The 27,527-nt window shown below is 35.5% G+C and overlaps 4 protein-coding genes across 5 annotated transcripts; 3 read left to right on the top strand and 1 right to left on the bottom strand.

The window, feature by feature from the left end:
• Positions 1-1,291: 1,291 nt before the first annotated feature.
• On the bottom strand, positions 1,292-3,186 carry LOC114762369 (phospholipase A1-IIdelta). Its single transcript, XM_028951836.1, has one exon. It carries the CDS (start codon positions 2,776-2,778, stop codon positions 1,501-1,503), a length of 1,278 nt encoding a protein of 425 aa, XP_028807669.1. The 5' UTR covers positions 2,779-3,186; the 3' UTR covers positions 1,292-1,500.
• A 2,553-nt stretch (positions 3,187-5,739) lies between these two features.
• On the top strand, positions 5,740-11,834 carry LOC114762427 (sec1 family domain-containing protein MIP3). Its single transcript, XM_028951911.1, is given in 8 exon segments — positions 5,740-6,094; positions 7,123-7,266; positions 7,692-7,841; positions 8,826-8,947; positions 8,983-9,301; positions 9,649-10,934; positions 10,936-11,215; positions 11,583-11,834. Coding segments are annotated over 8 exon segments (2,493 nt in total). The 5' UTR covers positions 5,740-6,046; the 3' UTR covers positions 11,727-11,834.
• Positions 11,835-13,885: 2,051 nt separating this feature from the next.
• Positions 13,886-19,839, top strand: LOC114762425 (50S ribosomal protein L1). Of its 2 annotated transcripts, none has more exons than XM_028951909.1 (11): positions 13,886-14,544; positions 15,628-15,705; positions 16,330-16,371; positions 16,439-16,541; positions 16,909-16,976; positions 17,063-17,107; positions 17,271-17,378; positions 17,481-17,568; positions 18,142-18,188; positions 18,556-18,627; positions 19,438-19,839. In XM_028951909.1, exons 1-11 carry the CDS (start codon positions 13,969-13,971, stop codon positions 19,441-19,443), a joined length of 1,233 nt encoding a protein of 410 aa, XP_028807742.1. In that variant the 5' UTR covers positions 13,886-13,968; the 3' UTR covers positions 19,444-19,839. The 2 variants fall into 2 exon arrangements, with proteins under 2 accessions (XP_028807742.1, XP_028807740.1); XM_028951907.1 differs by having other exon boundaries at positions 13,886-14,634.
• A 3,074-nt stretch (positions 19,840-22,913) lies between these two features.
• Positions 22,914-26,199, top strand: LOC114762426 (probable serine/threonine-protein kinase PBL7). The gene is made up of 6 exons (XM_028951910.1): positions 22,914-23,120; positions 23,495-23,733; positions 23,952-24,087; positions 25,015-25,273; positions 25,391-25,523; positions 25,724-26,199. The coding sequence occupies exons 1-6, from the start codon at positions 22,967-22,969 to the stop codon at positions 25,997-25,999; spliced, it is 1,197 nt and encodes a 398-aa protein (XP_028807743.1). The 5' UTR covers positions 22,914-22,966; the 3' UTR covers positions 26,000-26,199.
• The last annotated feature ends 1,328 nt before the right edge of the window (positions 26,200-27,527 follow it).

The raw sequence follows: 27,527 nt of genomic DNA, 5'->3' as shown, positions 1-27,527 counted from the left end.
AACTTAGTGGTCACTTTCTTCTTATTTTATATTTTTCTGATATTAAATAAAAAACTTATTTTATAACATAATTTATATTATAAAATATGTCTTGTGTTTAGTTTTAGAGGAATATTTATTATTAATAACGGAAATCCTGTCATAGCATTCTACTCTCCTAAAATAAACTCTATTTTCCAAACAATCCAATGCAAGCTCTTGGAAAGCGACAGAGATTATTATAAAAAAAAAAAAAAACCCTCAAAATAGCATGCATTAACTATTCAATTTATCCACTTGGACCAAAAAAAAAACTATTCAATTTATCCACACTACGGAGTGGAACTTCTGCTTTTATCCCAGGCCAGGTTGGCTTTGGTTTTAGCGGCCTAGTTTCTGAAATTTGGTAATACTGACTCGTTTAATTTTTATTTTAATATTAAATATAAAATTTTAATTTATTTTAGTTTTTTAAAAAATATTTTTTATAATAATAATAGTTCTAATCAATACATTTGATAAACAAGAATAATTTAAAAAAGATAATACTTATTTGTTATAAATAACTAACTTAATTAATTTTTTAACCTATTTAAATTAATTAATTAACTCTTATATTGGTCTCGTTTGGATTGCTGTTGCAGATGGTAAAAGCACACGGGAAAACATGAAATTCAAGTTTGTGGCTTATTGTGACTCAAAAGATTGTTTGGATGGGACTTCTTTTCTAACTGACTTATGGAAAAAAGTAATTTTTCTAACTGACTTATCCAACGCAATCTGAATCAACTTTTCTAACTGACTTATAGACAAATTGTGCAAAGCTTACAATCTAATTAATTATGTGATTTCATTTACTTTAATTAGAGACTAAATAAATTTTAATTTATATTCATGTTTGTCTATTATGTATATTTAATTAATTATCTACAATGTGTTTTCAAATTTTTCTCTATAACAAATATTTTTATTTTATAATTTCACAAATAACCTATTTATATTTTGTCATAATAATTTTATGTATTTTTTTAAACTATTATCACATTAAAAACATAAAATTTCAAATACTACTATTCAATAAAATCCATACCCTTTTCAGTCATTTTACAACTAAACTAACTTTTCTATTAATCTTCTAAACAACTTTCAACTCTTTCAACTGACTTTTTATAAGCATATATCCAAATTTAAATCGCATGATACTAACTGACTTTTACTCTAACTTCATTTATAAAAATCAGTTAGACTAAAAATAATCCAAACATACCCATTAAATTCAGAGGTAATAACGTTCAGAATCGGAATCATATGTTATTATTCCTGATAATTTTTTTTATTTAAAAAAGACATCAAAATGACAATGCCCACTCCAACATGAAGATCCTATAAAACTGCCTACACATACAAGGACGATAAAAACTAAGGTAAAATGATGTTCAATGCCGTCCCCACGTACCCTGACTATAACGCACCACCTTCACAAAAAGTGTGGCGTCTCCATTTTTGAGAAGGATGGATGCTTTATGGATCTTCGGGAACAGGAAGGTCCTCCTCCTCCGGCAAGTCCAAAACCCATTCTCCGTCTTGCCGGCGAGCCATGCCCTTGTTCTTCTCCACCCACCACGACCCAGGAATTTTGCACTCTTCCTTCAAGAACTCACACGATTTGTTCACCAAAGCCAAGCTTCTCTTCACCTTCATCTCAAACTCACCCTCACTCCCGTTCCACCCCGCCACCACGTGAAGCATCGCCTGCAAATTATGCCAGTCGCTAGGGTTCTTCGAGTTCTTCAAGAATGGCGATTTCCTAGTGTCAATCTCCAGCTCTGCTCCTGTATTTACGTACCCCAGTAACCTTCCTGGATAATGTGGGATGAGATCGATCTTGTTCTTTATGTGCAAAACCTTCAGATTGGGAAATTTCTTGAACCTCTCGTTGAATGCTGTGTTTCCGACCTGAGGAGACCCGAACACGAAAGCACATACAGGGACGTTGGTGACTCCATTTTCGACCAGGTCGAACCCGCAAAGAATCGATAAGCTTGCTCCTAGACTATGCCCGGCCAGAATCACACTTGGGTTTTCGTCTTTGTAAAGATTCAGCAAGTGTTTAACTTTGCTCTGAATTTGAGTTCTGACACTTGTTTTGGTAAACGACGATTTTGGGTCTTCGGAGACGTATATCGTTAGCCAACCCCTCATCACTTTGGGGATTTTCCCGTGTTCATCATCATCATCGTCACTGCTAGAAGAGCCTTCATCTCCAGGGCTGATTTGGAGCTCTTCGAGGGTTCGAGGGCTTAACAGAGCTTTAGCAGAGTCGGGTTCAGCCCCCATGACATCGATCCACTCGTAATTCCGAGTCGTCCCGCGCCAGACGATGTAGATTTCACGGCGGCCCAAGGCGGCACTGACCTCGTCGGAGGTGACGGCGATGAAACCGATCCAGTTAGACTCACGGTCCCAGGACTCCCTAGACATGGACTTGAGAAGAAAAGCCTCTGGAACACTGACTCTAGCGGTGGCGTAAAGAAAAGACGCGACGGTATAGTCATCGGGCCGGTCGAACATGACCTTTCGGAAGAAGGACTTCTTGCCGTAGCGGCTGGAGCCGCAGAAGCGAGAGTTGGGATCGTTGTTGAAGGCGTCGTAGGTGGCCTGAATTAGATCGCCGGAGCGGAGGATGAGGTTGCGAAGGTCAAGGTGGAGAGGCTGAAGCAAACCTTCCCAGTCGTCGCTACCCAGGAGTTCCGGCCACGTGGGGTTATGTTGACTTGTTTGACCTCCGGTTTCTGCCATTACAGCAGAGAAAGGAGTGGCAGAGAGATCAGATGAGGAAGATAAAGTAGTTGGGAGGTGAGGTTTGGGGTTAAAGAAAAAAGGAGGCAGATTAATACAGGCTTTGCTCGGTTCTTGCGATCATAATGATGGCATGTGGCTGCCCCACCACCCACCGTCACTGATAAGTCATGATTATGTAAGGGTCTTAGCCGGAGATTGGAACGCCATTTGATCTTTTGAATACTAAATAGGATATGATTTTGTGTTTGAGCAATAATCGAGGGAAAGAGATATTAAAATGAGACATGATTCCGCAAACTCCCGATAATGCAATTCTATACCGAGATGGCATAGTGGCAGCTTATGAACTTATGGGAAGTTACCATATCTAATTCAAAACCATTCCAGTCTCTGTGCTCTGGTTTTTAGTACCGTACAAGTCAGTAGAATTGAGAGCTTCATTGAAACTCTCGCTAGCCATAACTAAGGTCCTTCCGTCCTTGGGTATTACACGCGATTTGCAAGCAAATAGCGGGAACAGGTGTTCGATAAAAATTCATGTGTTAACAGATTGTGGTAGAGCCATTAATTTGTTTGCGGAAAAATGACAGCTTTGGTGTATAACTCATTTCAAGTTTCAAGACATTATATTGGAGATAGCCATGCTATAATGTTAGATACGGAGATTGGTTTATAACCATGACAATCTCTTACACAAGTTCCTTATGGTCACGGATAAGTAATGATTAACCGAGGCGTTCAAGGGAGGGGATTAGAAAGCTGTGTACTTTGAATAGTTTATATTACAATAATGAATAATTATATTGAACTTTCAGTTTGAGCAAAGGAAAAAAAAAAGAGGATGTATTGTCAGTGAGAGGAATAAAGCAAAAAAATCATGATGATCCAGTAAATTACCAATGGTGCAATCATCCACAATCATATTGGGATGGCAAGATACGAGAAACTGTAATCCTACCACTAATACCCCATCTACTAAACATGTCATGATTCAAAATTAACTTCTGACCAGAAGAAATTCAAAATGATCTAATTTTACATGGCATTAGTACTTAAGTATCAAAGCTAACCAATTAGCATATGTTCTATCTGCTACTTAATATAAGATTTATTTAATTAGTTTGATTAGACTAAGAAAGTTAGATAAGTTAGTTAATTATAAAAAATATAATTTTTTTTTTAAAAATACCATAATCATCCTCTTTGATACCATTCTTTTATCTTTTACTTGATTATTGTTGAAAGAGTAATAATAGGGTTAATTTAGAGAAAAATAAATATAAGAAATGGGTTTTACATTTTAAATCAAGATCAACTTAATAATTACATCTTATATTAAGGGAGTGTTTGGCAATTACCAAAAATACTTATAAAAACACTTCTTTTGAAATTGAGATAAATTCATTCATATATTTATTTCGTATATCATAAAATTATTTTTTAAATTATGATTTTGTTTTTATTTAAATACTCTCTTAAAAACTAAGAGAGAAGTAGGATAGGTTTTGATCTTTGGGCATGAGGTTTCAAATTTAAATTCACGTGGATACAGAAAATGTCTTGACAATGCTCGAATCTGAAATAGTCCAGAAAAGCAAATGAAAAGACACCAAATCATGTCACGGGCCCTGTAGTTTTATTTGTTTTTTTCAAACTACATTGTTTTCCTCCCACCACTGAAAGTGAGGGACAGGGTGCTAAAATTTCTGTACAAATAGAAGGGGCTTGTAAAATAGCCACTCAATCTGCTGCCAAATAAATCAAAACAGAGTAGCTTAGGCTTCGTACATCACTGTTCATAAGTTTCAACATGATCCTCTGTTTTTTCCTAGCTTGTAAGCTGGTCATGATATATGGTACTGTTTCTTTTAATACTTCCCTCTTCCATACGATATAATACATTCAATTTATTTGTGGATTAGCTTTAGGTTCTATGCAGTACCAACCATTATCCACTAGAAGCATAGTGGAAATGGAATCTTATTATGCTGCAGCTAAAGTCAAAGTCATTTTCAACAATCATCGAGTGTTTTCTGGAGTACTCTGCTACGACAAGAACTTCCGCTGAATGGAAGTAACATTACCGGCCTAAGGGCAAAAAGAGAAAAGGAAAGAAGGAAAATTGAAAGTAAAAACAGGAGGAGAGGGTCGGAGAAATTGATTGATGGAGAAGATAAATAATTATGGGACCCATTATTTTATTCATTCTATAAAGATTTAAAAATAATTATGGGGCCCATAACTCTAAAATTTGTGATTTAATGGCCCCTGATTAAACTCATGACAGGTGAAAGCAGACTTCTCTCACCACATGGCATGGAATTGGAGAATTGGAGGAAAAATTTTTAATTGTATTATTTCTTTATAACTGTGTATATTTATATTTTCAAATCCAATTCATTAATTTTTTTTAATATATTTCCCTCTACACAGATGAAGGTAAGATTAATGTCACTTGAGTTGAAACATTGCTAATCTGAAAGGGCATGGATAATTTCAAGTTTTAAAAACACCTAGCCAATAACCTGTCTAAAAATAATTTCTTTTCAATCTGTCAAAAGGAATATATAATACTTTAATCCTAAGCTGAATATGTTTTCCACATCGTTGCACAAATTTGTTCATGATATATAATTCAAGTGAGTCTCAATTGCAAGAAAAATTACAAAAAATTTTAAAGCATTTTTTTTAACGCGCACCTTTCTCTTCAAAATTTTTAATCTTTCAATTTTTATTTAGATTAATTGATATTTCTAATTACATAAATTTTCATGTGCTTCCGCAAACTCAGAAATTTAGCCCAACTCGCTCCCAACCCGCATGGTTGGGCTTAGCACATTACACTCACTATGACCCAAAGGCCCAAAGAAATCTGCAATTAGCCTTTTTTTTAAGGGGAAAAAAAAGGTGAGACGGAGGGAGCGAGGGAAGCAGCATCCAGAGTTAAAAAACAAAAAAAGAGGGAAGGAAAAGGAGGAGAGAAAGGAAGGACAGGAAAAGAAAATTGCCGGGGCAAGGGGATTTGGGGAGGGAAATCGAGAGCAACTGCGAGACTGTGAGTGGTGTGCCAGATTTGTTTAGAATGTCTGAATGATTCTAACGAGGGGGGAAGGAAGACAAGGCCTAATGGTGGACGATTGAATGATTCATGCGAGCGTTGAATTGTGATCTAATGGTTTCTTCATTTCTGAGGTTTAGGGAGATGCTCTTCGCATAAGAAAGTCCTATTGTTCGATTGTGCCTTCGTCTGAAGTGGCCTCCAGCTATGGCTTTGGTTGATATAACCAAATCCTGCATCGATTCCATCAGACAGGTAATTGCTTTCTGATGATGAATCTTCTGTCCATGTTGTGTCCAAGCTTGTTCATAATGCAGCAATAGTTCGTCTTTTTGTGCGGTGTAATTATCTCTTCAGTATACTGACTGAAGGAAAGTTGAGCTTAGTTGGTTTGCTTATTTAAGCTGGTAAGAGCACGGGCTGCAGAACTATGATAAGAAATCAAAGATGTCTGCCCTTTTGGTGTGCATTGCTGAGTTGAAGTTTATAATGTTTTTATTTCTTCCTTTATGCCTTTACGCGGTGTAAATATTCTGCAATTAGACGTGCAGGCTTTTAGTTCTCCTATTCAGAATACTTAATTTTGGTTCTTAAGCACAATCTGAAATTAGGCTTGGTTTAGGCTACTTGATTCAAAGCTAGTCTTTTGACAACCGAGTAAGGAATAAAGAGAAACGGATTTGGCAAAACTTATTTTGCTGGAACGTGGAACATATGTCATTGCTAGAAAAGAACCTGCCCTTGCCTCTAGTTCGTCACTAATTCAAGGGCCAAATTCCAAAATGGGAGCGATTGGGTGGATTCTGGGTCTCCGTCTGTGTGTCTGCGCGCCCCCGTAAAAAATGATGAGTTAACTACGATCAGAGAACACAGACCCCTTGCTCGTGGATCCTTTCAAGCTCATAGAACTTATGTCTGTTTCTCGAGTCCATGGAGGATGTCACTCTGGTTGCATACTTGATGATGGATCCTTGAGTGATGCTGAAACAAGCTTCTTAGATTCATGCACTGTAACTTCATGACTTCTTACAAATTTATATATTGAAAAAATTTAACTTGATGGAGTGACTTTCTTTTTTTCTCTATTTTAATTTTAATCTCATTGAAAGCTTGCAATGATTCCATCCATGGAATTAGTGGATTGCCATTGTAGTCGCTGTATGCATCTCACAAGCGCCTTCGAATTTGAATTTTGTTCTTGAATACTGGCTTATTATTCTTGTTGTGATCCTTTTTATCTGATGCCTGCCTGAATGTTCTGCATGGTCTATCTTTTATTTCAGATACAAGAGCATATTGAAGGTGCCATTGTTTACTTAGATGCTGGGTGCACAGAAAGTTTCCAGTTTATTGGTGCATATCCCGTGCTTCTGGATGTTGGAGCCCGAGCTATCTGCAGTTTAGAAAACATGTGTTCACTTGATGTGGTAAATAATTGTGTGATATGTTGCTCAGTACGTCTTTCTTTGCTTCCTGCAAGCCAAACAAATTTGATAACTATTTAGCAATCCATATATGTTCAAAAGGAAGACAATTTCAGGATTTATTTTGTGTTTATAAAAATGTTCTTTAAAAATGGATTTTGTATCAAGACACAACATGGAAGTTATATGTCAGTTGCTTTTTCACTTCATAAATGTACTTGCCCTTTCACTGCTAAACAAGTACGGCTGAACTTATATGTAATATTTTGCACTGCAGCTGGCATGATGTGAATGGATGCTTCTAATTCACTGATTCATTCTTTTTTAGAAACTCTGTCCCAAATATTTTCATACTGTAATAATTCATGGTTTTACTTAGGGAGGTTACCTTAATCATTTTCTACTTTTACATATGCCTTGTTGTTCAGGTGGTTGATTGGAACTCATTTTCTGATCCTGCAAGGAAACTTGTCATAATCACATCGTGTTTACTAAGTGATGCACATCGATATATTTTACGATGCCTGAGCACACATCAAGTTGTCCGTCATTGTATCATATTTACATCAATCTCAGAGGTGCTTATTAGTTATTGCCCTTGGCTATGTGTCTTGTTTGTTTTCTTTTTTGGACTCTATGCATCTCTGGATTTTATTGCTTAGTTTTACAAACTCAATGTGGAGGTCACCTATGAATTTGATTTTATTATCGTACTTTTTGTTAATTTATGACATTCCATAAATTAGTATTTGGGCCTTACAAATATGTATCATAATTTGATTTAAATGAAAGCACGGTGAACGTTTTTTCAGAAACAGATTGTGTTATATGTTGTCTAGTAAACAGTAATGAGGTAATATGATCTCAATTTATTCCCTCACTTTTGCCATACTATATTTGTAGTCCTGTCAAGCAGATTTTTCGCATTATCATCTAATTTTAGACAGACGAATCCACCGTAACAACTGTTATATTGAATTATTGATACTCCGATCCTTAATGTAAGACCTAATTAACTAATTTGAGTAGTTTAAGAACGTTAGTTAAATTAGTTAATGTAATATTTTTTTCCCTAAAACACCTTAAGCTTTTTCTTGAATTCTTCCCCTTACTTACTTGATTATTGTTGGGGGAATATCAATAGAGCTAATTTGGGAAAAATTGATAAACTTGTGAAATAGGTTTTACATATAGGACTAACATCAACTTCCCAATTAGGTTCCCTATTAAGGACTGGAGGAGTAATATTCATCCATGCAATGATGGTCCAGTACGATTTTTAAAATGTTAAATATATTATTTAATGATGCTAATATCTCCAAAAGCCCTATCCTATCCCATTATATAGTTTTTTGAATAAGCACAAGTAATTGCAGATCATTTGAAGTTATGTCAATTTGGATAATTGCAAATACTTTTGTTGTGTGTGGTAAGTAGCCATATCTCAGAAAACATCAGTGCAAGCGTTATTTTGGCTTCAAGTTTTGGCCTTTTCATTTCATGTCCTTTGTTTTACTTCATGTTCCTTTTCTTTTGATACCCTAATAGTAGTTGAAACGCAGACAGCTCATTCAGCATTTCCCGATTCACCTCTGGGACCAGATGCATATCAAGAATATGAAGCCTTGCTGATTCAAGATTATGAAGAACTAGTTAGGAAATCTGGGACACATTCTGGTGGAAAGCTTGAAGATGAGGACATTCACACTCTCCTTCCAGTGGAAAGGATGCTCTTCATCATGAAGCCAGTTCAATTGCAAATTTATGTGAAGATAATCCATTAGGCTACATTGAAGGTGCAGGGCCAAGATTGGCTGTTTCTGTTAATCATTTTCCTTTGATTTTATGTCCCCTTTCTCCAAGAGTATTTGTTCTACCTTCAGAAGGGTTGGTAGCTGAAGCATACTTATCAGCCGACCATGAAGATTCCATCAGTCCTGGATTGCCTCCTCTAAGTACTGGAGTGCTCTCTGATGCTGATGATGTGCCTCCAGGGGCAACTCTTACTGCTCACTTTCTGTACCACTTGGCATCAAAGGTAACTACTGATGTGCATCCTTTTGATGAGATGTCAGCTTACTTTGGTGACTTATTTCAGAAGCTGTATATTTGTGAGGCTTCTTGTTGTCTATTCGACCATACTTCTGGGTTCTTCCCCAGTTAGAAAACTTGCAAAGCTATAAAGACTTCTGTTTCATAACTTTTTAGAGGCGTATGCGTAAGGCCATTGGGATAAAATGAATAGTTTAAATATTATGTAGAGTGTAACTAATCATACATTTCACTTTCATGTTTTTTTTTAGTCCTCTCCTTTAAACCTGATATTTTGTTCGTTATGGCTGTTTTATTCTATGACCATGACCATTTTTCTTCTTAATCATGTAGATGGACTTGAAAATGGAAATTTTCTCCCTTGGTGATATGTCAAAAGTAGTTGGGAAGATTTTGACAGACATGTCAAGTCTGTATGATGTAGGTCGCCGTAAACGATCAGCAGGGCTTCTGCTCATTGACCGCACACTTGATCTTCTTACCCCTTGCTGCCATGGGGACTCGTTAGTTGATTGTATGTTTTCATGTCTGCCCCGTAGGACTAGAACAACTTCACACCCCCAAGTGAAGAGTTCAGGAACCCAACTCAAACATGGCACTTCCTACCTGCAACGTGCTCCCTTAGATGTCCAGATACCACTTTGGAAGATACTCAATGAGGAAGATTTCAACATGGATAATTTTCATCTACTAGAAAGTGTTGAAGCGTTTCTTTGTGGTTGGAATTCTAGCTCATCTGATTGTCAGATGTCCGATTTAATTAGTTTTAGTCAGAAAATTAATGAAAAGTCTCTAAATTCTGATGGAGAGATGCTTACTGGGTCCTTAATCTCCTCTGAAAATTTCCGTGGAACACCATTTTTGGAAGCTTTACTAGATAGAAGAACAAGGGATGGGGCCCTACTTGTAAAGAAATGGTTACAGGAAACTCTGCGCAGGGATAATGTAACTTTGAATGTAAAATCTCGTCCTGGTCATGTTACAAGGCAGGAGTTGCAAGCTATGATCAAAGCATTGGGCAGGAGCCAATCATCTTTAGTGAGAAACAAAGGAATTATTCAATTAGCTTCTGCCACCCTATCAACCCTTGAGGAATCAACTTCCGCCAGATGGGATGCATTTAGCAGTGCTGAAAAGATTCTAAGCGTAAGTTCCGGAGAAACCAGTCAAAGTCTTGCTGCTCAAATTGGCGATCTCATTAATAAGAGTGCTTTATTGGGATCACATGGAAATAAAGTAAAAAAGGAGCTCTCACGGGGGGTGCTTTCGTTGCAAGATGCTTTGTTGTTGATGATTGTTGGATATATATTGGCCGGGGAGAATTTCCCAACATCGGGGTCTGATGGCCCATTCTCCTGGCAGGAGGAACGTCTGTTAAAAGAGGCTGTTGTAGATGCCATTCTTGAAAATCCATCAGTAGCCAAACTCAATTTTCTAGATGGACTAAGGGAAGAGCTTGAAGCTAATTTAAGTAAGTCAAAGTCAGAGGAAACAACCAAAGAATCTCCAAAGTTAGATATTGATGATTTTGATGATGATCAATGGGGAAAATGGGGCAATGAAGAAGCTGACGATGATGAGCAAGTGTTGATGATGCAGCTGAAGTTGGAATTGCGTGATGGATCATCTTTTTAAATTCCTTCATAAGTTGTCCGATTTGAAAAGGCATACCAACAAGGGATGGACCGGACCATGGAAACAGGTGATTATGCTCTCAACGTGTGCTGAAAATTACCCCAACTCTCCATTTCTTCGCATTTCCTGACCATTCTCTCCCTCTGTTTATGCATAACTATTTTCCCCTGACATTATCTGGATGAAAATGCTGCAGGCAAAGCCCAGTCTTGCTGATCAAAATGTCATTTTGGTGTTTGTGATTGGGGGAATCAATGGAGTTGAGGTAAAATTCCTATTTGCATCACTTCTATACTTCATTTTATTTCTCCCCAAACTTTTGTTACCTCTTTTTTGACTAGCTAGCACTTCTGGTTTGGCAACATGGTTATCATGTTGTTGTCGAACATCCAGTGAACTTAACAAATTCTTTACAAGTCAGAGATATATGGATTTTTATTTTTTATACATTTCATGTCAAAAGCAGATCCTTTACACACACACACACACACACGTTATATCTTGTCACTTTTTTATTTTTTGGAGAAAAAAAAAGGCATATTGCTTCCCTTCCAACCCCCCCCCCTCTTTCTGTCATCCTCTCAATTTTCGTCTCCTGATCCTTTGTCCTGTCAACTTTTTTCTGCCGAAAGGTGCGTGAAGCTCAGGAAGCCTTGTCTGAGAGTGGAAGACCTGACATTGAATTGCTTGTTGGTGGAACAACTCTACTCACTCCCAATGACATGCTCGATTTACTATTGGGGGAGTCCAGTTACGTTAGATCCTTTCGGCAATAGAAAATAGCGAAAGAAATCTGATCGAAATTTGTTTTCCTAAATCATGTATGATGTATCTAATTTCATTTTCTTAATTTTCTTCACAAAAGAATTTTTTTCATAAATAAATAATATTTGTTCTTGTGTCAAATCGGGCACTCTAAAGGTATGAATGAAATATACTACCTCCGGTCCTTAATATAAGATCCTGTTTGACTTTTATTTTGGTCCTAAATATAAGACCCCTATCTACTTTGTCTCTTATATTTATACATTTTTTTCCAAGGTAATCCTTCTAATAATTATAGTTCTAGCCAATATAGTTGATTAGTAATGATATTTTAGGAAAGATAACATTTATTTATTACAAATAACTAACTTAACTTCTTTCCTTAATCTCTTCAAATTAGTCAACTAGGTTTTATAATTAGGACCGGAGGTAGTATAAAATTAGATTATGGCTGTTAAGCATGTACTTCTGTATATGTAATTTTGGGCTTCTGGATTAGGATTAGATAGTTGTATCAAGTTCTTGGATCATACTTTCTTACCATAAAAAAGGTTGCACGCACAGCAGCATTAAGTATGAGAAATTCACCAATTCACATGTGATGTGAACATTTTTATATCTGCTGCTGCTGTTTTCACAGACAAGCATCGGACTTAGGTTACCCTATGCCATGATTGCACATCTTGGCTATAAAATACCTGGGTGTCAATTCAGTCTTCTCAAATTTAAGCATTTTGTTTTAATGTTATTTATTTTCATACCAAGTCCTTTCAGTGATTATCAATAGAAATGGTTAATTAAAATGCTAATTTATTCGTGAATTTAATGAATTTTTAGTCTCTAAATACCTTTAAAATGTATAAAGACCCCTGCAATATTTATTCGAGGACTTTATTCAGTTGTATTTTATCATGTCATAGCACGTTCAAAAAGTAATTAAGGCATATTTGGATTTTTATAATAATAATCAATTATGAAATTTAAAATCATGATTTTCTTGCAAAAATACTCAAACATATTTATATACGTGAAAATGAATTATAAACCTAAAAACAAGCACCTCTTAAATATTTAACTATATCACAGTAATCATGCATTATCTCATCAAATCATTAATTATTTGTTGATGGGTAAAGATGGATTTTAAAAAAAAAATAAAGAAATGAGATAATTAAATGATAAAAGATAAAATCCTAAAAAATTGTATTTCTTTTTTCTTTTTAGCCAGAATAAAAAATTGTCTTTCTAAGGACCAAAAAGTTCATCTCCAATATGAACCAATAATAATATGATCAAATATGCATTTTTAAACGGGAGTCATCTAATAGAGTGATCTCCAGCTACAGATTAGTTGGCCGGAAAAACTATAGATCCAGTGACCCAAACCATGTTTGATTCTTAACTCGATGCATGTACTTCACTCTGTTGTCTCGAGATCAGCGGGGCAGGCACCGAGCTCCTACGCTGGGGTCTCTAAACCTTCAAAAAGGGGTTTGGATTCTCTCAGCGGCCACGTCCTCAGCGTCCCAATATCTACCATCAGAGTAATCTAAAAACTCACAATGTACCACGTCATCAAGCTGTTAAAAATTAAAAATAAATCTAATTAATGCTATAAAATTTCTTCTTGTTTTTTTTTTTAAAAATGAACTATTATTTTGAAAAAGAAAATTTGAGTGCATCATCTAATTTCTTAGATACATTTGTTTTAGCCGTAGAGTTTAATAAAAATCTAAATTAATATAAATTGAGTTAGATAGAACCACAAAAAGAGGTAGAACTCTACCATCAAGTATTTTAATTAAAAATTTAAAAAATAAAATACTCAATATTGTTTTGTCACTCTTTGTTTAGATAAATCTTTCAATTTAAGCTGGATAAGTCCAAAAAATTATATATAAATATTTGATGGTCAAGTTTTTTTATTCTTTATGATTATCTATATAAGTTTGGAGCGTGAAAATCTCATAAATTCTTTAATTAAAATGAGCCAGGTGAAAAAAAATTGGGTATTCCATGCTAAAAATATCCTAGTTGAAATCTAGTAAAAAATTTTACACTATAATTGAGATTTATTTCTAATTTCTAATTTTTAATTTTACATAATATAATCTGTGTTAGATTCATTTTAACGGCTGCGATTTGGACGCTGAGGGGCGCTGAGGGCGGGGGACGCTGAGAGTATCCTCTTCCTTCAAAAAGCCCTCTGGTTCGTGTGCACTCGCACCGTCGCACGAAGGCTGCTACGCTAATATGGCGGCCCTGAAACTGCTTCTCTCTCAAGCTCGACGCCATTACCTCACCAATCATCATTCTCATTTCCACTCTTCTCTTTTTCTTCGGTCTCGGAGATCCCTTTGTTCTTCGTCTTCTTCTTCACAATCCGATGAATCAGACTCAAAATCTCCACCCTCTCCAAGTAGACCCACCCCAACCATTTCAATCCAACCCGTTTCATATCCGGTTAAACCTAAAGACCCATCGCCTCCAGATAATGCTGAATCCTCCGAAGCTAAATTACAAAATCAATCGCCGGCGCCACCACCTCCTCGCCGTCCACGGGGACCGACATTGGCGGAAGATACCGCTGAGTCACGGCGGGCTTGGACCAGGGAAGATATTCGGTATGTAAAGGACGCACCTTCGATAGCTCCGGTGTCCTATCCTTTGCGAGTGGCGCCGCTTCCTGAAGATAAGACTGCTGCTGGTGCTGAAGCAGGAAAGGATGATGGCGCGAAGGCGAACGAGGAAATTGAGAAAGAGACTAGAAAAATTAGGGCGGATGATCAGTTGAAGAGGAGAGTTATTAGAGCTGCGGAAGAGGAGAAGGTGCGGGTTCCTTTTCCAACTCTGATAAAGGTGAAGCAAAAGGAGAAGCCGCCTATCCTTGATTTGACCGAGGCAATTCGCCAAGTTAAGGTCGGGTGAAAGGCCTATTTTGAATAAGAAGTTTTTGTTTATTGCTGAAACATAATCAGATTAATAGATACACGGGATCACTTAAGCTGCGTCAGGTTGATATTTCTTTTACTCAATATTCCTCACTAAACTGGACACTGCAGATGCTAGCTTAGGCCCGAAATTTAGTATTTGTACGTGGTGCTAACCGAAGACCAGAAAAGCCTGTATGCTTGTGGAATTTCTATTGCAGCCATGGCTACTTCTATAGGATATCTGATTCGTGACTTGCTAAACGCAGGCTAGGAACCACACGTCATGATACTATATTTTAAATAATACTAGGTGGCTTTCTCTGTATGCAAGTTACAATCCCTTGTCAACAGCAATATATCAAAACTCCTTCCACGTTGAAGTGGACTAGAGAAGGGTAGCCTGTGCGGCTCTGCATATGATATATAAACACTGATGGTCTTCTGGTGTTATAATCTGAAACATATTACTAATTTGCAATGATGATCTGAAGTTTACTGCAATGAGTCATTAATATGTAGATGGAAAGGTGGATCGATTCTACTTATGTATTCTTTGTAATTTCCTTTTCTTAGTTATGCAGATCATAGGCTCTATTAAATTTTAATTGGGTGTATAAGAATGCCTATGATAGATATATGAATTTATCATTTTAGACTTTTAGCATTTTCTGTTTTAAAAATAAGCCGATGCTAACTATGACTTAGAATAGATGATGATATGTACCAAAGAAGCAAACACATGTATGATACCCTATAATGAGTGATTCATTCTGTTTTTGTTTTTTGTGTTTTTTTTTTTTCAGCTCCACATTTTTGGGGATTTTATACTTTCATTATATATATATATATATATATATATATATATATATATTGTTCAGGAGCATTTGGCATTCATGGCGATAATCTGTTTTTTTTTTTTTGGTGTTAATTTGAAGTTGATCATTGGTAACTTCAGTTGATATCTTTGATTGTTGTTCAGGCCAACGCAAAGGCAAAATTTGATGAAACCGTCGAGGTGCATGTAAGATTGGGTATTGAATCAAAGCGAACAGAACTGGTATATGCCAATATATCTTAAAATTTTATTTTTCAGTTTTGCTTCATTGTATAGTAAGATGTAAAATCGGAGTTTGGTATAGATACCTCTTAGGCAAGGCAGCTTTGACATATTTAACAAGTTGTAGACTCTTTTTGGTTTCCTCTGAAGTTGGGAGCGATATGTTTTGAAAAATTAGTATGTTATGGTTCTTTGAACTGAATATGAATTTATAAGTGTTCACGTCATGCTGTCTAGCTGCCATTGTATTGTCTATAATGACCGAAATGCCCTGGTGCAATCCACTTAACTTTTATCGTTATTTTTCCTTTTTGAATCGACAGTTATAGAGTCTGTATGACCTATTTTATTAGGCCATTCTGTTGATAAGTAACAGTAAAATCTTTTCACAACATTGTTTTTTTTTGGAAGTTCTGATGGCTGTGTATTTTGAATTTATTTTTCATTTTTTGTGGAATGAATCATTTTGGGAAGTTTTTCCCATTAATGCCTCCAAACCTTATTAGCAAAAGTTTCGCTGTTATCTCTTCTGAAACATTTTGTACTCACCTGCTGCAAGCTTTATTACGTGTTATTTTGTTACTCATATTTCATTAGGAGATTACAATTTCAACTTTTTGGCAGGCAGTTCGCGGTACTATGATTCTTCCTCATGGCACACCTAAGGTAATATATGGGTGTTTATTTATTCTTATAGTTGTAGTTATGTCACCTAATTACACACAGTTTCCAGGCCGTCAGTGTGGCTGTTTTTGCAGAAGGAGCTGATGCGGAGGAAGCTAGAGCTGCAGGAGCTGATATAGTTGGGGCTAAAGAGCTTATTGAGGAGATTGCTAGTAATGAACTATTCCCTTTTTTCTAACAATTTTGTCCATCGCATTGATTAGCTTTTTACCATACTAAATCTTTTAAAATTGAATTTACAAGTTATTTCTGTCTACATACACATGGGGATCAACTAGTATGTTGTGCCTATTAAGGCAAATATATGACTATTTTTTGTTGAGTGGTTGTATGCTTAGTTCAAGGAATGTGTTGACTAACACTGATAATGTAGGGGAGATGCTAATCATGATTGAGCGCCTTACCGTTTGTAACTTGTTCTTTTGATGCTAAGAATATGTAATCGCTCAAGTATAATTTAATGCATTAATTATTTTCTATCCAAAAGTCTAAAGTATTATTGATCATCTGCTTCCATAGATGGTAATAACAAGCTTAGAGTTGACAAGTGCTTCTCAACTCCAGGAATGGCACCTCATCTTGGAAAGGTACTTTGTAATTATAATGGTTATATACCTGTAAAATCTAAATCAATGTTTACTTTTTTCTAGAGCTTACGTGAACTATTCTGCAGATAGCACAATATCTTAGAAAACGTAGACTGATGCCAGACAAGAAAGTAAGCTCCTCAACACTCCCTTGCACTTGTTCTCTTTTTTTGGGGTGGTTGAAATGTAAATTGCACACCTTCCCCCCCCCCCCCGGGGGGGGTATTGCAAGGCAAGCTAGCGCTTGAAAATTACACCTTTAACTCTTGTTGGCTGTATTAATACTTTCTGCAGCTAGGTACTCTGACCAGTGATATTCCTGGGCAGCTGAATGAGCTGAGACAGGGTCGTGTGGACTTTAAAATGGAAAGCAAATCAATTGTCCATGCGGGAATTGGGAAGGTACAATTTTTTCTTCCAGCTCATGATGGACTTGGTATAATAAGGAATAATTATGTTATGCATTACATATAATCTGTTATATACTCACAGTGATATCCACAGGTAAGCTTCAGAGAGGAGCAATTGCGTGAAAACATAGGTGCATTCATGAATGCTCTATTGGCTGCCAAGCCTGCTGGCTTAAAGAAGAGTAAGTGGCACAGTTTTCCTTGTTACAGTTTAAATGTCTGGGCATATTTAACTACACCCGTATATCCCCTCTTCCTAAGGCTTTGATTGGCAAGTGGCTCAATCTGGCTTAATATTGTACTTGATCTTGCTTGAACTTCGGCAAGTTTGGTTTGGGAGTCAACTTATAAAGACTTTCGTTTGGGGTCTGTCTTAAAGACCTTATCTACAACCTGTGATAGTTATGCTCAATTATTATTCCATAAGGATTGCTATCATTTACAGCAGCTCTGTTTTCCTTGTAACTGTTTTGAGTCCCAAAACATCTAGAATTTGACTTGCGTTTAAATTCCAAAATGGAAGCTCAGCCTTTCCACGAAGGCAGAAGTTTTGGTGGCTCAAATAGCTTGAGTGGCTCTTCCCCGCCCTCCTTTTTTAAATAAAATTAAAAGACTGCATTGGCAGGGACCAATATTAGTTTGGTACTGTCATTATTGTTTTTGTTTCTACTTGACGGTTTTGTTATGATTACCAAGTGTATGTTCTAAGTTGACTTCTATCTATTGATCTCGTTTCTGTCTTATTTGCTGTTCAGCTTCAAAATATGCTGGATATGTCCTATCTGTCCATATGAGCAGCACGGTAAGCCTATAAACCTTTGCCTTATTTTCATTTTTATACGCTGCATATGGTCGATTTAAAGTTATAAACTATTTCATTATAACTGGTACTAGTACGTAGGCTCCTTTTGCCTGGAAACACCTAGTCATATTTTAAACTCCATACATTAGCAAACAATTCATTCGCTTGACGTCCATCGGTTTATCTCCTGTTGCCATCGTGATAAGTTCCATTAAAGTGAAGAAAGTTGATGAGAAACAAAAACCTGTATTTTTATTAATTGTACCCTTTTTTTTGGGGGGGGGGTTCAAGATTCTACTGTATTGGAAAAAAATTTTATTGCTGTTTTCTTTCTTTCTAGTGATTCAGTTGAATGGTAATGTTGCAGATGGGCCCGGGGTACCCTGTTTCAATACAATCCTTATCAAGAGCAGCTGATAATTACAAGTCTCTGAATCTGGTATGATGTGGTCTGAGCTTCTGGCGTCAATCTGAGTTTTGATCAACATATTTTTTATTTTTTTAAAAAGGGTATAATATTCAAAAAGAATACCAGACATCATAATAAAATGTCGGGCAAAAATACAATTTCCGTTAACTGCCCTTAACATCTGTTGCTTTTTTTTTTGTGTGGGTCCTACCAAGCAAACATGTGTCCAATGCTTTGCTATGAAATCTCCCATTTTGGTCAATTCTTCGTCCCTCATGCTCTGTCACAGACCCTTCTCTTTTCATCTCTCTTTCTCTCTCCCCTTCCCAGTTCCCTCTCTTCTTTGCTTTCTCTTTCTTCCCTTCACCCATTGTCAGTCACAACCCCTCCTATCTCTCTCATTACTCACTCGCCAGAATTTGGAAGCCATGAACGCCGGCACCGCCATCTTCCGCTCCATTCTCGACAAGCCCCCTAGTCAACTCGCCAAGGATGAGATTTCCCAGCTCTTTTGTCCTTCTTCCCTTCCAAAATTTTCGCCACCTGGAACTTGCTTAGGCGCAGGAGAGAGAAGGCGATGGGTTCGGTGACAGTTTTGCCAAAAAAACAAGAAAGAAAAGAACGATCAAGAGAATGTGGTGGGTTTGGTGAGAGTTTGATCCAGACTCTGATTTTTTGAGCTTTCTTGGTTTGATTTATGTTTCTGATGCGAGGAGGGGGTGTGGATTGCCGCTTTTTTCTATCCAAATAATCGATCTATCTGTGACTGCAAATTGGTGGAAGATGATAACTGGAAAGCGCTCACTCACTCACTCACACTCTCCTCTATTTTGCTTGAAGCTTTAGGTCCCTCGGTGATACTCTAATGGTGGGGAAGGCCGCGATCGTGGAGGAGAGGAAGAAGTTGTGCACTTTTTTTTTTTTTTTTTTCCCAACTCAAATATTATTTTGTCACATTTGTCTCCAGCTCATCCTTTTTTGTCAAAACGTTCCTTGTAAACGGTCAACGTTGTTCAATTTAACACCAGTAGCATTTTAGGGCCCCTTTGAATCATCTTGGGTATTTTTTCTCCTAATATTTTATTATGGGGTTTGATCCTCCTTTTTGATATTATAATATGTAAATTTGTCTCAATTTTTCTTTTTTTAAAACTTTCATCATTTCATCATTGATTCTATAAGGTTGCTTGAAGCCTTGTGTTATATGTGACAATTGATCAGCTAGACTTCCATTTTTAGCAAGTTGTGTAAGCTTGTAGCATGTTAGGCTTTTATTGTAGTTTCAGAATTACCCTTTGGAAATATGATGTCAGGATTGAAAGCAATTCAAAGTGACGAGTTATTGAATCTTGCAGTTTTGGCTATCTGTTAAGCCACTCTTGGGGCACGGATGCTATCATGCATAAAATTTGCTTGGTTTTTTTTTTTTTTTTATATTTTTATGACCATGAACTAAAATCTTCTTGGTTGTTTCTTATAATTATTATATGTAAAATCGAAGAGCCAGTTTGCTATGCGGATATTTTATTTTTGATATGTCGAATATGCTGCATTCCTGTGCTCATGTCACCCGTAACAAATGGCCCGTCGGCCTTTGGAGGTCATGGGCAGGGGACCGAACAATCAAAGGAAATGAAATGAAAAACAAATTTTAGCAGATGTTAAAAAATATAAAAAATGATAAAAAAAGAAATTAAAAATTATTAAATTTTAAATTAGGTTTGATAGCAACTTTTTATTTAGTGTTGACAATATTAAGTTTGCAAATAACAATAAATTTTAGTTAACATTTCTTATTTAATATTTAGTAATTTTCAGTTTTTTTTTTAAAAAAATAAATACAACTAAATAAAAAATCTAAAGAATTTATTTTAATCCTAAACCCTAAATTTACTTCGCTGCTTTGCACTGATTGGCTCTTTTGCTGTTAAGGGTATATGATTATTTATAGTGTAGCTTCTGAAGACCATTATATTTTAACTGTTCGTAGACTGCCCTGACTCCTGAATTAACTTGTTTTTTCCTGCCAGCCTGAACTAACTATATAAGCCGTTCGCAAATAAATTGTGTTATAAATTAATTCTTATATTTGGGATGGAAGGTAGTGTTTTTTTTTAAAATATATATACCCATATTTAATGAGGATAGTAAAAGGTGGAAATCATTTAACTTTCATGACAAAATTATTGTTTGTTAAGTGTTATTATTGTTATGGATAAATTAATAAATTAGTCGGTGAATTTTTATAGCAGGAAGGGAGCATATTATTATATTACTCCCTCCATTCCTTATTATAAGAGACATTTGATGCTTATGGCATGTTCCTATATATAAGAGACACTTACAAGTCGTCTCTACTTTTTTGTGTTGATTTACTATTTTACCCATATTTATTATCTCCAACTCACACTCTCTCTCCCTCCCACTTCTTTTTCTTTTAATAATTTAATTGTTCTCTCTCATGCTCTCTCTCCTTATTAATGAGGGTATTTTTGGAAAAAAATTATACTTTTTACACATTAATTGTTCTTAACTAATTTTAACTGTTTTTTTGATCAACGTACTTCAGTTATTGATCTCTTATAATAAAGAACCGAGGGAGTAATGTTTAACGAAGTAGATGGTTTAGGAAAAATGACTCGGAAAAAAAAAAAAAAACAAAGGGGACTGTGAAGCTGGAAGAGGGATGGGTGAGTTTTGTCTTATTAGCGTTCAGGTAAATGAATAGTGGCCACCAGCACTGCTCTTTCACTCCCTGACGCCTTCGTCCAATCAGTACTCATTACTGACAATTCTGTCCCCCTCTTTTTTTAATTTTCTTTCTTTACTCCTTTTTCTTCTTATTTATTCAATCACCCCCATGTTTCCCATTATTTTCTCCATAGCCCCGGTTTTGGCAAAAGCTCATTTTTATATTAATATAATATTTGATTCTTTAAATTTATCTTTATTTTAGTTTTAATTTTTAAAATTTTATATCATAAGTTTTAGTTTTTCAAAGTACAAGATGTCTGAGTTTTTATTTGATTACAACAACTGATGTTTTAGATAAAATAAAACTTAAACGATCAAAATTTATAATTTAAAATTTAAGGAACCAAAACTAAAATAAAAATAAATTTAGACAACTAAAAATTATATTAACCTTTAAAAACATTACTTTCACAACCTGAATTTGACTTAATATAAGTCACCCAGTTTTAAAAAAAGTTTACTGTTGATTGGTGAGGCAATATCATATCTACCTAGGGTTAAATATTTGTGCAAGTTAACTTATTCCCTACGCATATAATGTGAATGAAATTTATAATGCTGACTTAGTTAAAAATCTAATCAACTGTAATTACTACTTGAAACTGGCTACTTTTATATCTCGTTTTTATTTTTCTTTTGTTGTCTTTTGCCATTTTAGGGGGGAAAATTTGACATTTTTGTTTATTCTAAATACTTTGCATTTCCTTTTAACTCATAATATTTTTACTTTTAGTAAGTGAATCAAATCAAATTGTCTAAACCATATATTTTTGGCGAATATCTAAACAATTTTTTCTCAACAAAAGTTACACTAACTTCAATCATTCATAACCATCTCTCATAAAATTTAAAATTACATGTTTAACTAAAAATTTATTTTCTCTTACTTCATTAAAGAAAAAAATATTTTGTGCAATTTATTTACTAATTATACTAAAATTTTATCTATATCTCTTCTAGCCTTTGAAATCTTTTCTCAAATTATTTCTTTTATATTTAAAATTTTTATCAATTCTCTTGTTTTGATATATTGTTAATAATATTTCATTACCTTTTTTTTTTGAAAAAATCACAAAAAAACTTTAAAAATAGAAAAGTTGTAAATCGGGACTCGTTATAAGGTACAACATTAGTATTAGTTTTAACAATAGTTGAAAAGTAAATGATAATCATTTCGGTGAATTAGTCCCTGAATATAATTTTTTAATTTTCAAGATATTTTTTTGCTATTTTTTTCCTATTTAGCGTAAATAAAAAAACTCACTTAAAAATGCAGACATACGGAACTGGTGGTGGTAAGAGAAATAATTCATGAAGACAAATAAGAGAGGGCTGGGCCCGCATGCTGCATGGCAAAATGCGAAAATGCGACAATTTCAGGACTAACACGCAAATTTCTCTTTTATTACTGTTCTCCCCGCCACAAAACTCGTAGGCGGAAGCATGCTTCGAAGTTCGAAGTTCCACACATTCTGCTTCTCTCTCTCGCAGTCTCTCGCTCCCTCTCTCTCTCTGACATTTCCGTTCTCGCTTTCTTCAGTCGCTTAGGGTTAGGGTTCTATTCCTTGCTCTCTTTTTCCCAACATCTGGAAAATTTTCCTTGCAACATTTTTAAATGGAGACAGATGATGGGTATAAGAGGAAGGCGGAGATCGCCTTGGTAGTCATCGTGGTGCTCGCTTCCCTAGCCGTGGTTGCTTTGCTTGTGGCACTCAGCTACTATTGCTACATTCGCAACAAAGTCGCCCAGCGCCGCAAGAACCAGAAAAGTGAGCTATCTTTTCTGCCTACGAACAATGATCTCTCTCTTTCTCCGTTTTTTTTTTTTTTAAATACTTTTGTTGGCTTATCGTAAGCACTGTTTGCTAGCCAAGACTCCCTAACACACGAAGAATGAAAAGTTTCAAACTTGCCTAAATAACTACTGAAACTTGAAACTTGATGCAATGGTTTAATGCTTTGTTTTGTTTGAAATTCCAATCTTGATGATTCACATAAACCAGACACAAATTTATTCAGAACATTTTTCCTGTCCAAAAAGTATGTACTTGGTTATTAACTATTACGCCTCTACCATGCATCTGCAAAGTGATGGCCTACACACTGATACATTGTGCTTAATCTAATATTTATTTATTTGAAGATGTTGACCATAGCGAGAAAAGTGAATTTGCAAATCTGCAAGTTGTTGCTGAAAAAGGACTTCAGGTGTTCACTTTTAAGCAGTTGCATTCTGCAACTGGGGGCTTCAGCAAGTCAAATGTGATTGGTCATGGTGGATTTGGATTTGTTTACCGGGGAGTACTCAATGATGGCCGCAAAGTTGCAATTAAGTTCATGGATCAAGCAGGAAAGCAGGGAGAAGAAGAATTTAAAGTAGAGGTAAATTTTTTGCTTGTAGCTGTTTGTCTTTTTGGTTATCCTGGTGATGAGGATACTTTGTATCTCATATAGAATGTTTATTATGCAACATGAAGAGTGAACAAGAGGGGCTTTAATTTGTCTCTTCCTTTTTGGCCAAGAATTGGCTGCGGATAGCAGCCACTGGCTTGTGTTGGCCATGCATTTCAGAGCTGGGTTGAACTGTTTGGTGACTGCAGGTTGAATTGCTAAGTCAGCTGCGTTCTCCATATTTGCTGGCATTGCTCGGGTACTGCTCTGATAATAATCATAAACTGCTGGTGTATGAGTTCATGGCCAATGGTGGTCTGCAGGAACATCTTTATCCTGTCAGCAGTAAGTAATTGATCATTTAAAGTAAAAACTGATCAAATATCTTTAGTTCAATGACTTGTGAAGTTGAAGTTCCATGAATGGATAAGGCACTAGTATTTGCAGCTTATTATGCAGTGTAGTATTTTCCCTTCTCAATCAATATCCCAATTCCTCAGTTCCCACCCTCCACATCAACAAACATTCTTCTGAAATTTTGGCATAACTTCCTCTGCTTTGGCTATATATGAATCACAACCCTTCCACCCTAGCTGCACGCCTCTGTTGAGCCAATTTACTGACTAATGTTTATAGTCATTCATACAACCTCATGAAATGTAGAGGTTGTGCGCTTGAAGCATGAAAGAAACGAGTTAAACCTGTTACTGTGAATGGTTGATTTATTTTCACGTTTTAAAAATATTTAGCATTTGATTTCTTGGTCTGATTAGATATGTCATGGTCCTGTTACCTCAAACATTTTTCATCAGGTATCACGGACCATGTTTTGGCCTTGTTAAATTAAATGCATGCCAGTAATTGGAGTAAGATTTTCTTCCTAATTTGCAAAACTTAGCTAGCTGAAAGCCTTTCTATGAATTAATTATTCACAATATTCCTTTCATTTTACACAACCTGGTCTACAACCTCAAGGAATCTGATGAGTGAGAACCTTTTTTAAGTAAATAAAAATTGAACATTGAAATGCACTACATGGCACATGCTCAATAAAGTCAATATGTAACTCTTAAAAGTTTATGGGGAATTAGTAGGCTGGTTTATTTAATTAACCAAGTTCTTGCTGAAGTCTTGGCTGTTGAACTGAAGATTGATTTTACATAACATGTGAGGCTGTCAAGTTTTCGGCTATTGGATGTCTTTCCCTTCCTCCATTTTCTTTTCTGCATCTATATTGTACTGTTAACTTCCCCTCATTTGTCCTCTATGTAGACTCTAATATTATGCCTATGAAGTTGGATTGGGAAACCCGTTTACGAATAGCACTTGAAGCTGCAAAGGGTTTGGAATATCTTCATGAACATGTCAGTCCCCCCGTGATTCACAGGGATTTTAAGAGCAGCAACATTCTTCTGGACAAAAAGTTTCATGCAAAAGTTTCTGATTTTGGATTGGCAAAGCTTGGATCTGATAAAGCTGGTGGACATGTCTCCACTCGAGTCTTGGGAACGCAGGGATATGTTGCTCCTGAGTATGAAACTGAGTTTTTATTTGCTACTGAGTTATTCTGTTTATGCTGTATCTGTTAAGGTTGTTATCATTGTTCCCTTACATCTAATAATCTGTTTTGGTGTGGTTCGTGATCCAGATATGCGCTAACAGGGCATCTAACCACAAAATCAGATGTATACAGTTATGGCGTTGTTCTTTTGGAGCTGCTCACTGGCCGAGTACCAGTTGACATGAAGAGACCACCAGGAGAAGGCGTTCTTGTTTCTTGGGTGTGTTTGCTAGTTTTTTCCCCCTCACCCACCAAGTTAACAATGTGTTGGTTTTTGTACTTGGTGCTAATTCTTCAATCATTGAAATAAATTTGCATGCCTGGATTTTAGTTGTGGGCAGAAGTAGGTCTCCTTTGTAGTATATCCATGTTCAATATTTATTCTTCTCTCACAAAGTTATTTGTCCTGTTTCTATTTAGGCTTTGCCCCTTCTAACTGATAGAGAAAAGGTGGTAAAGATTATGGATCCTGCATTGGAGGGTCAGTACTCCATGAAAGAGGTTGTCCAAGTAGCTGCCATTGCTGCGATGTGTGTGCAACCAGAGGCCGATTACAGGCCCCTCATGGCAGACGTTGTCCAGTCACTAGTTCCACTGGTGAAGACTCACAGATCAACCTCAAAGGTCGTGAGCTACTCTAGTTACCATGCCAATAAGATGTCGCCTGCTCAAGATTCAGTAAGAGCAAATGCATAACACTAGTGTAAATGGAGTTTCAATATTTGCTTATTTAACCTTGGTTTATGTACTGACCAAAAACAAGTTAGGCTTGTGCATCTTTCGTAGCCTTGAGCCATGTCTTTAGCAGAAAAGATAATTAGGTTGTAATGGTGATAGATGGTTCAATGAGAGATTTGACTTGGTTAAGTAAGTTACTGATTAATTTGCACCGAAAAGCTCTGTTCTTTTCTAAGACAACAAAAAGCTATAATTTTATTTTTTTTGGCTAGCAACCAAAAAGCTATAATTAATGCATCGTGTAATGAAATTGTTTTAGGATGCTACTTGTGAACCACTCAAGTAGTGTCTGGAGAATAAATTTCACCTTTCATTTGATGTTATATTTTATCGAGATTAATAATCAATGCCAATTGTATTATTAAAATCAGAATTGATAAATAATCTCACCAATAAAGCAAACGTCCTTCGCCTCCACCAATTGGAGCCATAATAGAGGGAAGATGCCCCCACATTAGGGACACAAAAAATCTTAGACTTATAATATTTGATCTTTTAGAAAAAAATAAAGCAGATTTTGGAGTCAATATATTTAATACTCCTGATTCTAAGTAATTTTCAATATGTTTTATGCAGATTAAAAAAAACCTTAAATCTCATTGGTTTTCATTTAAAATTTGATAATTTTTTAATTTTATTCTTAATACATTATACCTGAGGTAATCAAAGCCAACATGATAATAAATGAATAATAAAATTATATATTTATATAAAAATTTCTTTCAATACATTATAAATAAGACAAAAAAATGTCTTTTTTCTTTGTATTATTCATATATCAAGAAATATAATAAATAAATAAAAATAAATTTAATTTTACTCTTATTAAAATTTTGTCTATTTATATTTATAAATTATTTTTATATCTCTCACTTCTTTCTCTCTTTTCAATAACAATTAAGTAAAAATAAAATTAAAAAACATAAATATTATATATACTATAAGTAACTTTAGAACCAAATCTTCTTCTTTATGAAAACAGTGAAAGGTACATAAACAAAGCAAATACAGCCCATCAAAGAAGAAAAATTGGGCATGTGGGCCAGCTCGGCAGCTGGTCAAATAAAGAGCTGATAGAGACATTAGATGGACAAGTTGACTCATCTTCCCATCCAATCATTATTCGTATTGGCATTTGATAGGCTCATCAACCATTAATTATTAGCATTGCCATAACTCCCAACAATATTCGCATTATTAGTCAGTAAATCAATTTGTTTTTCTCTATCGTCAATGCATCTATCAATTACGGCGCATTATACTCCATCTTGTTCTTATTATAAACCATTTTTTATAAGAAATGTATAATCCTTATTATAAGTCACTTAATGAGATATTAATTAAATTTTTTCATATCACTCCTTTAAAATCATTTACTATGGTAAAGAATGTAATATAAATATATCTATGATTAGTATGTACAAAGAATAAATATACTAAAGTGAAATTTATATTATATCTCTCTCTTTTTTCAATAAGATAATGT

This window comes from Neltuma alba, unplaced genomic scaffold (genome assembly GCF_004799145.2).
Source record: "Neltuma alba isolate B1F8T4 unplaced genomic scaffold, ASM479914v2 tig00011214_pilon, whole genome shotgun sequence".
Classification (NCBI taxonomy): domain Eukaryota; kingdom Viridiplantae; phylum Streptophyta; class Magnoliopsida; order Fabales; family Fabaceae; genus Neltuma; species Neltuma alba.
Note: the sequence above shows the minus strand (reverse complement) of the source record. Positions and strands in the feature narration are given on the sequence as shown.

Bases quoted from the DNA above. Each gene is read 5' to 3' on its own strand.
- LOC114762369 (XM_028951836.1), bottom strand. From the start codon at position 2,778: ATGGCAGAAACCGGAGGTCAAACAAGTCAACATAACCCCACGTGGCCG.
- LOC114762425 (XM_028951907.1), top strand. From the start codon at position 13,969: ATGGCGGCCCTGAAACTGCTTCTCTCTCAAGCTCGACGCCATTACCTC. The intron at 17,108-17,270 runs GTAAGCTCCTCA...TACTTTCTGCAG, and splicing joins GACTGATGCCAGACAAGAAA to CTAGGTACTCTGACCAGTGA. The intron at 17,569-18,141 runs GTAAGTGGCACA...TTTGCTGTTCAG, and splicing joins GCCTGCTGGCTTAAAGAAGA to CTTCAAAATATGCTGGATAT.
- LOC114762426 (XM_028951910.1), top strand. From the start codon at position 22,967: ATGGAGACAGATGATGGGTATAAGAGGAAGGCGGAGATCGCCTTGGTA. The intron at 24,088-25,014 runs GTAAGTAATTGA...TCCTCTATGTAG, and splicing joins ACATCTTTATCCTGTCAGCA to ACTCTAATATTATGCCTATG. The intron at 25,524-25,723 runs GTGTGTTTGCTA...GTTTCTATTTAG, and splicing joins AAGGCGTTCTTGTTTCTTGG to GCTTTGCCCCTTCTAACTGA.